The 12,723-nt window shown below is 39.5% G+C and overlaps 1 protein-coding gene across 1 annotated transcript; it reads right to left on the bottom strand.

The window, feature by feature from the left end:
• Positions 1–9,287: 9,287 nt before the first annotated feature.
• fbxo5 (F-box protein 5) lies at positions 9,288–12,509 on the bottom strand. The gene is made up of 6 exons (XM_026190265.2): positions 12,364–12,509; positions 11,260–11,831; positions 10,998–11,168; positions 10,748–10,838; positions 10,171–10,392; positions 9,288–10,006 (listed from the first exon to the last, which is right to left on the bottom strand). Exons 2-6 carry the CDS (start codon positions 11,814–11,816, stop codon positions 9,761–9,763), a joined length of 1,287 nt encoding a protein of 428 aa, XP_026046050.1. The 5' UTR covers positions 11,817–11,831; positions 12,364–12,509; the 3' UTR covers positions 9,288–9,760.
• Positions 12,510–12,723: the final 214 nt, after the last annotated feature.

Genomic DNA, 12,723 nt, shown 5'->3' with positions numbered 1-12,723 from the left:
GCATCAACTCGGGAATCAAGTAAAGGATCATCACATAAAGATTTCTTTGTTTTTTTACTATAATGTGTTTTGTTTTGTTTTTAACAAACTCTCCGTTTTCCTCTTTCCTCTTGCTAAACTTTTGGCTCTTGAAAGGCTCATCCATGGAGTTTCACAGGCTCCAGTTTTCCCAAAAGCATACTTCTTGATAATTCGGACAAGTTCCAATCATAGTGTCAACCTATGAGGGTAAAAAACCAAGCCCAAGCTGAAGCTCAAGTTTGCTTCTAAATATAAATAGTTTCACCAGTGTTTAGGCACTTGTGATAACTACCCCCAGATTGTATCCCTAAGTGGCTATGTCCATCATTTATGTACAGTCTCTCCTTTGCATGCACAAACCTGTCACGTCTACCTGAAGTAACAACATTTTACACTTTGATATGTAAGTTTTGTTGTCACCATCTGCTGACAAGGAAAGGAAAAAGCTACTGGTTTTCTAGCAATTTTCTTTTGTGATAACTGTCGACTGTTGAGATTGTCTGTGATGTTAGAATTTCTCTAAATCAAGCTGACGAATCAACATGACCTTAGTGGAGAAGAACAAGCTGTCTTTGTTCATGTGTAACAGATAACTCGAAATACTCTGGTTAAATCGAAGGTTAACAGTGAACATGTTAAACAACTCTTCTTCATAGCTCAATGCTAATCTATATTTTGGATTTCTCTTTTAACTGATAATTATGTTATGATTAATTTTTACTGTCCTTTGCCATTTTTACTATAAAGTCCTTAAATAATCCAAAAGGTAAACCATTCTTGCCCCCAAATGACTGAATTCTGGTGTTAGGTAAAAATGTAATTGCTTGCTTTCAGTTGTGACTCACTTTGTTTACAGGTGTCAAAATGGCAGCAGATATTTGACTCATAAATGTCATAAGCAACGTTCTGCAGGGTCGACCCACATGCAACGATCTTATAATTAGCAGGTGTTACTTGTTGTGGGTGAAAAACTTAAATTACTTCGCTGATTCAGTAAAACCAATCACCAATGTCAAACTGTGCTTGTACTGTAACACTTTGAGCTAAATGCTCACAGTGACGATGTTGACATGCTGATGCTTAGCACTCCTTACCATTTTCACTATCGTAGCTCAGTGAGTTAGCCTTGCTAACATTTGTTAATTAATCTGTCATCTTCTGCCACGTTGCCAACCAGAACTGCCTGCAGAGATCATAGAATTAGTTTTTCCTTTAGGAACACATGACAGGAAGTAAAGCAAAAAACATCAGGGATAATGAATTCACTCATTGTCCAGTGCAGTCTTGAAAAAAGACTACTACTCATACCTGCTATCCTCCATTACAACTATCAGTGTGGTCAGTTTACATACAGTCATCATGGGCATGAACCTTCAATGAATGAACAGTCCCAAATACCCAGCAAAATTGGTTTTGGAATGGATAAAGCACACTAGGTTTATGGAATGTGCCAGGAAACCAACTAGTTTAAAGGAAGTCTACCAGTTATGCGCAGATGACTGGTAGACAGATAGAATTATGCCAGAAGTTGCTATAAAAGTGTCTGGTTGAGATGTTGCTTGCTCAGGGACATTTAACCAAATATTAGTAGAGTGGTGTATAGTTCGGCCTACTGGTATACTTTAAACTACGTGTGATTTAAAGTAAATCCAAAATAAATTCAAACCTCTTGCTTTTTAATTTCTTTAGAAAAAATAATGCCACTGTAAATAGAAAAGTCCACTCAAAAGATACACAAGTAACTATGTCCTCTTTTAAGCATGGCAGTAGTGTATACCTTATATACTTTATACAAATATATACATAAAGTTTTTAAAGTGTGCATGGTTTTAAACACATGCAATAGCTTACACATCAATATTGTGAGGATATGTGATTGTGTGTGTGTGTCTGTGATTACTGCCTGCTTTGTCGAGGGGCTTCACTCATTAACTATCATCACTGCTGATCTTAATGGACCAAAACAGAGTAAAAATAGACGGAGAGATAGGGCTGCAGCCTTTTAACACCGAGCACTGTGGGTGGGTGTTTGCGTCCTTGTGAACGTGTGCGCTTGCTAAAGCTCAACTGCTCCTTCTACGATTCTGCTGAGGACACTCGTGCATCCACAGAGTCATAAATCCAGCATGCTGCTCAACTTCGCACCTTGTTGTTGTTTTTTTTCTCTCAGCACTGTTGACTGATAACACAAGACTTGGTTGCAAACCTTTAGTAAGTTCATGTTGTCTCCACTTAGCTCATACAACAAACAGCAGAAATTATTTAATATCAGCTCGTTAGGCGAAAAGGCAGCTTTGCACACAAAACCTGGGTCAAACAGAAATGAAAGCCCTTTTGATATTTGTACAGGTCCATTTATCAGCTGCCCTGGAGCTTTTGAAATTGATTTTGCAGTCTAGTCTCACAGCAATTTTTGCAACGGTGGGTTTCACAAACTGTTTGCGTGCACAGACACATTTGCAAGGCTATCAAAAATGAAACAAACAAAATCAGAAAACCCCAAAACAAATGTAGATGAAGTAAATTCCCTGTGGTATCCAATTTCTAATGTTTCCAGCGTTAATTCTCCGTCATCATGTTTAGTGTTAGTCTTCATGCAACAGTTTTACTTTTTCTCATGTGCTCTTATTCCTTTCACCCGCTTGTGTTTAGTATTTTCTCAATTCTCTAATGTGTGCCTCTTAAGATAAGATATCTTATCTTGTCTCCTCTGTCATCTTTCATCAGTTGCATTTTAGGAAATGAGACAACCTTCAGCATGGCATACTGAGAAGGATTTTAGGGTCAGAGACAGGAGAGAAGAGGTTTACCAGAGGAAATATAATTGATGCACAGGTGTATCCTTTGTGAGAATATTCCTTCAGTGTATAAAAGAGGTGTGACACTGTTGGAATATGCACCACTGTGAGAGGAGGATTCTTTAAATAACAAGTCCTTTCATATTCATAAGTTGTTTGCATTATTTAAGGTCAAGGTTTAAGGTTCAGTTAAGTATTAAAAGTCAATGACATGCTGAAGTGCAGGCTTTTAGCTTTAATAATTGGACAGACTAAGATCACTTTAAATATGAGGACTGTTATTAACCCACTAACACCAGTGGGATTAGTGGGTTGAAGACTATAGGTTAAAAGCTTCCATGAAAGAGCACAAACCAAGCCATGAAGTCCAGGATTTTATCGAGGCACAAATCTGGGAAAGAGTGCAGAAAGATTTTGTCAGCATTTTACTCTATGCCTATCAATCCTGTTGCCCTACTGTTTTCTATCATGTTAAGGAATAGGAATCTAAGGGCGGCAGTTAGCACTGTTGCCTCACAGCAAGAAGATCCTGAGTTGGATTTCAGGGTCTTTCTGTGTGGACTTTGCATGGTCTCCTCATGTTTGAGTGGGTTCGCCCTGGGTACTCCGCCTTCCTCCCGCAGTCCAAAGACATGCAGTTAGTGCAGATAAGTTAATTGGAAACTCTAAATTGCCCATAGGTGTGAGTGTGAATAAGCGGCAGAGGATGGATGGATGATTAGAGGTAGGCAAGCATAAATTTTAAATATATTTTCAGAAAATAAAGCCAATTAAAGGAAAAGCAACAGAATCCAGCGAGTCCAGGGAACACACAAAGGCAGCTGCAAACGATGATATATACACACAGAAATTCTTCTTTTAAACAACTGAAATCTGATTAGATCTGATTCTTTCACACTAGAACTTTCATTAAAACCTGTCTCCTATTTTTAGAAGATTTACAATTACTTGGAATGGATGAGATCATTGCTGAACTGTACATCACCAGATTAAATCAGAACTGACAAGAGCACAAGCAGCCAGGCAGTCGCAAATTTTTAAAAAGGCGTGCACACACACACACACACACACACACACACACACACACACACACACACACACACACACACACACACACACACACACACAAGACCCCTGAACAACAGCTGAAGCCAGATTATCTAAATCCCTTAATTTAGGTGTAAATATGAAAGCCACCATGTATTCTAATAGCAACTGGTTCCACAATTGTGTTTATTATTCAAGGCTGGATTACCAGCCCCCCATGTGGCCAAGACCTTCAAAGCCCCAAAATATGTACAACTAATGCACAATCGTGACTTGAATTATTAGGGATCTGTTTGCCTGATGTGGAGGGTCCGTGTGTTTATCTATAATATCAATATTATTTCTGTACACATTATACTTTGTACATGCACAATGATAAATAAATTTGAACATTAAAAAAAAATCACAAGCCACATCACGGGTGGTAGGTAAGCAAACTAGAAAAGGCCACCATAGCTCATTTTGCCTCTGTGGTGCCCAGTGGGTCAATCTGGTACATCACTTGTTTCCCAAAGGATGATTTGGGTGTGATTTGGCTGACCATTGAAATAAATTTGTTTATCATGAGACTTGGTAAGTACAGATATACAATAAAGTATTGTCTCAATACATCAGCTACAGCTGCTTAAAGGGTACAGGACAAATATTTCCCACCAAAACGTATAAAACATATGAAGCTGGATGTTTCTCAAAGGGAGATAGCAAACTTTCTCTCATGGATTAAGGTTACAAAATATTTGAGCCTGCTTGCAGCACAGCAGTGAACTTGGTTTGTTTGTTGTGCTCCATTCTTGATTCACTTCCTGTTTCATTCTTGCTGTGCTGGAGGCGCTCGAATGACAGCTTAATTTCAGGGCTTTTACAGTTCAACTTTGGTGACACATGGCCAATTGACCTGTGGAAGTCACTGCACATCAGGATCATCAACCTGAAAAACACACAGCTCACATGGTCCGGATGTTGCCTTGACATACACCAACCCCCGCACCCTCTGTCCTTGGGCTAAAATGAGCTATTTATGCAAAAAAGCAGAAAAAGAGTGAACTTCAAAAGAGGCAGATAAAACACCAAAAATAGTGACAGGAGAAACGCAAGAGGGATGACGGCAGAAACAAAGACATGGATTTCACCATGCGGTGACGCTTTATGTCATCAGGAGCTTTCAGGTCCAAACCTGCACGCTGTGATTAAGTAACCATGGAGTCTGCTAAACACCTGTTTATTAACACACATAGTAAAGCACGCACACACACACACAGAGGTGGAAGCCAAGCCTAATGACTTTTACAATAAGCAGCATCAGGTCTGATTGTGTTGGAGATGTGTCTCGCTGCGGCAGGCGATCAATAAACCCGTGGGATAAATGAGCCTTGGTAGCAGGGGGAGCAAAAGGCCACAGCACAGATTAATCAGCAGCCGCTGCAACAGCTCCATCAGCAGCTCTCACGTTTTACAAAATCGTCCATTTAGTTCCATCATCATGACATTTTCTTACATGTCAGGTGTACAGCTGCTGCTCTTCTCTCTATCAGCGCATCTCTGGCTCCTCAATTACTTTCAAGCCAAATCACTGTCTTTGCATTTGGTCATTTGTGGTCATTTGGCTCACACTGTGTTGGAAAAAGAAGACACGTTTTATTTTAATATGTAAAAATAAATATTACTGGCTCATTCATTCGTTAAGCAAACATATTTAATTAGGGTCTGCGATTTGCAGAGTGGCACCTTCCATAACTCAAATGATTAGAGATCAAGTTGTGGTGAGATAATATTTTTTAAAATACCTCAAGTATATTTCTTATATTTTTCTCTGTATGCTTACACAAATATAAAACACATCAGTCAGGCTGTGATTAAAACTGTGAGGTTCCTAAACAAAAAACAAGAATTAGGTCAGTCCAGTGTTTTCAGTTTTCATGCCAAGATAAGCAACCTGTTTGTTTTCAGTATAAAACTGTTTCATTATATAAGATGGACACTTATTGGTTCATTGTAAACTTCATTTATCACTGGCTGACATTAATAGTCATACATCCCAAAAGAACCCAGAAAAATAGTCATAAAATGCAACAATCGCCTTTGCTTTTGATTTAAAAGCGCCAATGTTTTTGTCTCCACTGACAGCGTTCGGGCCTGGTGGCTCATCTTAAATTTGGACACAATAACAGGCTTCAGGCGTAACTAATAAAATCAATAAGGATGATTTTGTTGAGTCCTAAACACTGGAAAGACAGCAAATGCAAAACTTCTAGGTACTCTCGTTGGCCTATCCTCCCGAGAACCGAGGGAAAAAGAATCTTCGCATTGAACGTTTTTTGTGATTTCGTTCCTCTTTGGAGCTAAAAGAGGCTACCCAAACACATGCGATATCAATGGAAAACCCCGGATGTCCTCTATTTAATACATCAGGACTTAGTAGGATAGCTCAAATAAGTCTCCTGGTTCTCAGGAGGCTATTGTTAAGATTACTGTTATGTTGTTTTTTTATTTTCTCTTAGGTTTCTCACATAACATGTCCACCTGGATAGAGGAAACCATTTCTAATAAGATGTTTTTTTACGAGGCCAAAATCAAAGAAACTTAACTGTAAACCTCAAATGTACACCAGCTATTTCACAGTGACCTCTGACAAGTGCACACCTGTGGTGCACCGAGGCTTTTCTGAGAACCACGTCACAGCTCCATCTTGCTAAACAGAAATCATTTCCATGCAAGAGCTAAATGAATGCTGGCTTGTGTTTTTATGCGTCATCCCAACAAACCACACACACACACACACACACAGCAAGTCAGCAAAAAGCGAGCGAGGTATAGATAAAGAGAGGGAGAGAGAGAAAGAGGTGAGAGACAAATGGGCTGTTCTCCAAATGTCAGAGGCAATCATGTAATGTCAGTGATGCTATTTGCGGCTTCATAACTCTTCTAAACAAACGATGACTGATGCAAGCAAAGATTTTTAAGAGGAAACTGAAGACAGATATTTTCATTCCAGGAGGAACTTTTCAAATGCTTGTGAGGGTTTTCCAAGAGCACAAGGTCAGACTCACAGGGATAAAAAATAAAATGCATTTAAATGCTAACGTTAAAAAGGCACTTCAGGTTTTGCAGGCACTTTATCAAAAAGCAGAACTGAGTTTATGATGGGTATTGGAAAATTATTAATATAATAACTTTGATAAATGTAACACACTTCTAAAACTTCTGTCCAGAATCTCCAATCTTTTTGTAAAACATTAAAAACTGGGGTGTTCACGAGATACCCAAGAATGCTACAGCAAGGGCTTCTTCAGGTTCACTGTGGTGTTATTAAGACCTCATTGAACATCATGTAACACTCCTACATGAGCACGCAACCCTAAATTATTATAGTGGAACACCGCTGAGGAAAATGTAGTCAAGGATCTTCCCCAGCGTAACAACATGTAGCAGAAAATGTATGGATGCTTGAAAGCACCACCTCCCTCACTAACTACATGTTAATCCCTTCAGCAAAGAAAGGTGCACATTAATCTTCAGTGGTGATTCACCACTGAAGATTAATGTGCACACGAGAGTCGCATGACAGTCGCATCTTTGCTGAAGCTTGGAGGAAATGCGCCTCCAAGGCAGCTCCTTTATGAGGTGATCAAGGAGCCAGGTGGGGCCTTGAGTTTCACAGGACTGTGGCTACATGATGATCGTACAGCAAGATAAAGAAGATTAAGACTGGCGAACAAAAATAATTTATTTTGAATCTTCACTGTAATAAAAGGATGTTGGACCATGAAATTTTGAGGAAAATTATGTAAATATGTGATTAATGTCAACACTCCCCTCTGGCCTGAATTTGCAAGACTGGGCCCAGTGCTGTACTCATGAGTATAAAGGCAAAAGAGGAAGTGAAAACTATACTTTTTCATGTTTGTCCTAAGCATGAGTCACCATGCTAGCCTGCCACAATGAATTGTGAACTATTTTTTTAGTTTTTTTCCCCAAAACTGACCCCTGTGTAAGAAGATGTACATGGTAGGTATATACACTGCAGGTACACCTCATAAAACATGAGACCGGATTATACATTTTCTGGGCTTAAATGTGTTTTTTTCTTTTAATACTCTGTAAAAATGGGCTCTCCATAATTCATCTGTTTTATTTAAAGTGTTAACATAAATCTGTACAAGCATACATGACCAGTTATCCTATAATCCACAGTATCTTGCAGAAAGATACTGCAAGATCACTTCAGTTCATTTAAATGTCCTGTATTTTCCATGTGAAGAGCAAAATAACAGTCAAGTTTCATAAGTTGACAAATGGTCAAAAAAATACAGAAAAGCTGAATTGTCCTTGTGAATTAGTCTGTGTGTCTGTATATGGGATTTTTATCTTTTAAGTAAAATTGTCTGTTTATGTGATTTCCCGGACCTTTCCTCATAGTTTGTTGCTGTTTATACAGCTTGAAATGCTTTTACAATCAGGCTTTAATTCGTCGTATTAAAAGAATTTAAATATTTCACAAGAGAGCTTTGGCACTGAGAGGTTTTTTTCATTTAAGTCATAGTCGCAGTTATAGATTACTTCAGTGGACAGGAGATGGAGAGGCAGCAAGCAACACTGCCCTCTGCTGTAATAAAAGCTGGCAGATAGAATTGAAAAGAAATTGTTCACATCTGATGCCAATGATGCCACTGGGGCTGCATGTTGACTACAGCGGCTCTGTGGGAAATTATTAAAAAGAAATACTTTGGAGCTTTAAATGCAGTAGTTGGTGTTATACTCAAAGTTTTTCTGAGGTTTCTGCAGTCCAGCCTGAAAGTAGTCATCAAGCATTAAAGTTTAATAGTCATATTATTTAGTATTACATATTTAAAAAAAAATCTTGTATAGTATTAACCCAATAAGGTGCTTTGTTTACAGGCTGCATGTTTGTCATTTCAGAGTTTGAGAAAGCAGAAAAGGAGAAAGAGCCTTCAGCTATCAAACCACTTGCGTAGAACCAGCTCCCAGTTTTGATCAGGGAACAGACCATCTGCACTTTTAAGTGAACGCTTCACTTTCCTTTTTGATAAAAGCAGGATCAGGAGACCTTAAATCCTTTAGTTATGTTGCCGTAGGATTTCCCATGAAGCAGAGCTTTTCCTTTCATGCTTGCCATTAATTTAAATGCCACTACGGTCTTCTATAGGTAATGAACCAGGCTTAGCTGAATTGGTACCATATAAATAAAACCGACTTAAGTATCATTTAAACTAAACTGCGAAAATTTAAATTGTTTGTGATTTAGCAGTTTAAATATACAGAATTCAAACTTCAAAGCAGTGTTAAACTGATGGCAAAGGCACATCACTTCTTATTGCAAACTAAACTGATGAGCGCAGAAGCTTTACTCAGCTTCCCTGAGATAAATGTTGTGTTTTTAAAAATAAGTAGAATAACACAAGGTAAGGTTTTAAAGAAACAATGTATTTACAGGAAATACCATACCATACAGTACAGTACAATACAATAAACTTTAATACTTATTCATATTTCCTGAGTATCAAAAATTTATTTAAAACAACTAAACAATTTACATTATCTAAAAGTTACATTACAATATATTTACATACATTTCATTTAAAATAAAATAAAAGCCTTTATTTTGGGTTTTTTGGCATCGTCTTCTCACAATCAGGATATATTTTTTGTTCGATTGTGTCAGTTTTCTTTGAGTGTTTCACTCAGTGTTGACTTCCGTATACAGGTTTTGGGAAAAGTACGTGCAGTGAAGCCTTGCATTTTCAGGTCGAGCTTATATAAAAACTTCCACTCTTGTCCGAGGTTTGGACAGTGCTAGTGGAAACACTGCTGGCTCAGAGGTTAGCTGCTTTAAAAAAAAAAAAAAAAAATCTGAATAAAATTCCACAAAGCTTCCATCACAGTCGCCTGATGTTCTTCTTGCTGCGAGCGCTCCCCGGTGACGTCTTAGAGAAGTTGGCTCGGGGAGTCACGGTTCTGCAGGGGGTCGAGCCGTGGAAAGACTCCTGACAGCGAGTGCAGAAGGTGAAGAGACAACTAAGGCGAGTGCACGTAGCTTTCTGAACCTCATTCAGATGTGTCGCTGGTGAGCCGCAGCGTTTGCAGGCACGAAGAGACTCGTGTTGCTTCAGAGTGCTGGCAGCCTGGAGATAGAAAGAATGAAACATGGAGGTTTGTTAAAAACAAGGCTATACGGAACATTTATGCATTTCCTACAGTGAAAACATCATTTGGAAAATTAATCTTGGCCATGAGGTTGTTTTTCAGTTCTGTTGCATCAGAGTGAATTGTTGGAAACGATGCTCACCTGGATGTACTCGTTGAAGCGTGAGCATCGGGAGGTGGGTGTGCTGCCTCTCTGAGAGGAAGCAGCCCGTCTGGTGGTCATGCAGCTGGGGGTGGACGAGGAGGATGATGAAGATGGAGTCTTTGAGGAAGCCGTGGTCTGCATGCAGGACAGCACCATCCTGGAGACGGCCACATCTCTTGTCAAACCAATACCCCTCTGTCTCAGAGAGTTTCTTGACTCCTAAAAATGAATTAATCAAATGATTAGAACATTTGCAGCTTTAGCAGTATACTGTTATTCATATTGTTGCAAGAAAAAACAAAATAAAGACTCAAAACTAAATATTCTTATTCAGGTTGCCTTATAGAAAGAATGACATGAATTGTGAATGCGTCATCCTTTCTTATAGCTCTAACAACCACCCGTTGCATGTTTTCCTTACATGTGCAACTGTTCTTTTAAATAACTTGTAAGAAGACCTGTACGGTAAGTTGTGGTCTTTCTTACCATGTAACTACTTGATAAGAATCACACTGATGGCCTGAAGCACAAAAGCATTGTCTGAATCAGTGTCATGTTGTGAGAGTTTCCTCACCCTGAGTTCCTGCTCAGCTCGCTGACACCGCCTCAGAGCTGCTGCATCTTCACAGATGATTTTCCTCCAAGTCCTGCTCACTTTCTTACAACTGTGAAGTTGAAAAAGGAAATGTAACATGCGATTAATAAGAGCACAAAATTAACAGTTACAAAGATTCAAAAATTAATTCTGATATCACCTAAATTCAAATTTCCTTACTGCCAAATACATTTATCCAGATAGGACAAAGTGAAGGTTTGTAGCTTACCTAATGAGGTCCAAGTCTTCCAGAAAGGCCAGGATCTTTGTCAGGATACATCTCATGTTTCTGGCCAGCAGAGACTGAAAGATATCGCTGTACTCCAAGCCCATCTGACGTCCAATCACCCGATCCAAAAGAAAATTCTCTGCAACTTTTGTGACAATGCTCCAGTCGTACCTAACACACATAGAAAGACAACATTTTATAGCTGCCCAAGCGTAAACCAATCTAGATGAACACCCAGTCAAACAAGATGTCAAAATCTTACCTCTTATTCTTCTCATAGCTCTTAGCAAGTTCTTCACACACAACCCGCTGGAAGTTCAGTATAGGCAGGTGGCTGTCGCTGTGATGGCCGGATGGGGTGGACGACGAGTATGCCGCAGTTCTCCTCTGGGGACGAACCACAGGAGTGCAGACTGCCTCCAGTTGAATAGGGGTGCTCCTTACTTGACATTTGGAAGGAGAATTATGTGGCATTCCTTGATTTGAAGCAGTAGACGACACTACTGTGGACTTTCCCAGGATGTGGACATCCTCTTCGTTCTCATGGTGATATTCAATCTGACTGTTTTGCAGAGAGAGATAACCACTATCCTCAAACTCCAGAGTCCTGTCATGCGCCATGCCAGTGCTGTTTTCCTTGTCGTGGATTGCACTGGTGTTGTTTTTGGAAGAGAACAACACCGTGGTCACCTTTACAGGGGAACACTGAGGTTTGATGGGGATGGGCTCTTTTACTGGGGAAGCTTTGGCCTCCACGGCAGAGGCTCTTGGAGATTCGCACGCGGCAAACTTCATGATGATTCCGTTAGAATGAGACATTCACTTTGCAGATTTCTAAGTACAGGAGAGAAATAACAAGATTGTGTTAGGTTAGGTTTTACGGAGTGTACGGGACTGAACGCAACACAGCTTCCCAAATGCAAGCTAACCAGGCCACATTAAACATCAAATGTAAGCTATGAGTGGCTAGACAGGGAATAAAGCTATAATATAAACACTGTTGTTTAAAAGGGGAAATAAGGTTGGAAACTTTTCAATAGTTAGTTTTCCAAAGTCTTGATTTTGGCGCGATGCAAATTTGGCGGAAATGTAGCGATGACGTGAAGCTACTCGGTTTTCGCCCATTTATGCTGTCTTTGGTCAAACGTATGTCAAATAACATGAACTGGACATTAATGAGAGTGATGGGCGTTAAATAAAATCCTGTTATAATACCGAGCTACATTTGCGTGGTCTTAGATGATAATATGGTAAGTAGTTTGCAACTAAGAAGCGATTTATGACAAACTCCTCATACCGCGAACAGAATAACATTCCGCTAAAGAGAACTCTTAAAAGTTTAGAAAAGGTACGTAACTCCTCTTACCTTACTGTTGTTATATCGTTATCCACAGAAGAGTCCTAGTAGCTGGTCAAGTATCTTCTCGACTGTCGCCCGCTCTTCCCAGATTAAATACTCCTCAACTGAAAATCCGCCAGTTGCAGCCACTCTTTTGAAATCGGTGCGCAAATGGCGCAAACCAATCACAGTACAAGGGGAGGTTGTCTCTTTAAAACGTCAACAAATGAAAGCTGGCTTCAGTTTCGGTGACGTCACCGCGCAGTGAACGTGTTCCCACTGCAAAACTGTCGTGAAAAAAACATGGCCTTTCTGAGCGCCATTCAGCGTTTGAAGCTAATGTAAACAGATATATCTCACGCACTTAAACGTAAGAAGTTTCTAAAC

This window comes from Astatotilapia calliptera, chromosome 13, assembly GCF_964374335.1.
Source record: "Astatotilapia calliptera chromosome 13, fAstCal68.1, whole genome shotgun sequence".
In the NCBI taxonomy this organism is placed as follows: domain Eukaryota; kingdom Metazoa; phylum Chordata; class Actinopteri; order Cichliformes; family Cichlidae; genus Astatotilapia; species Astatotilapia calliptera.
The sequence above is the reverse complement of the archived record's forward strand: the minus strand, read 5'-3'. Positions and strand labels throughout refer to the sequence as shown.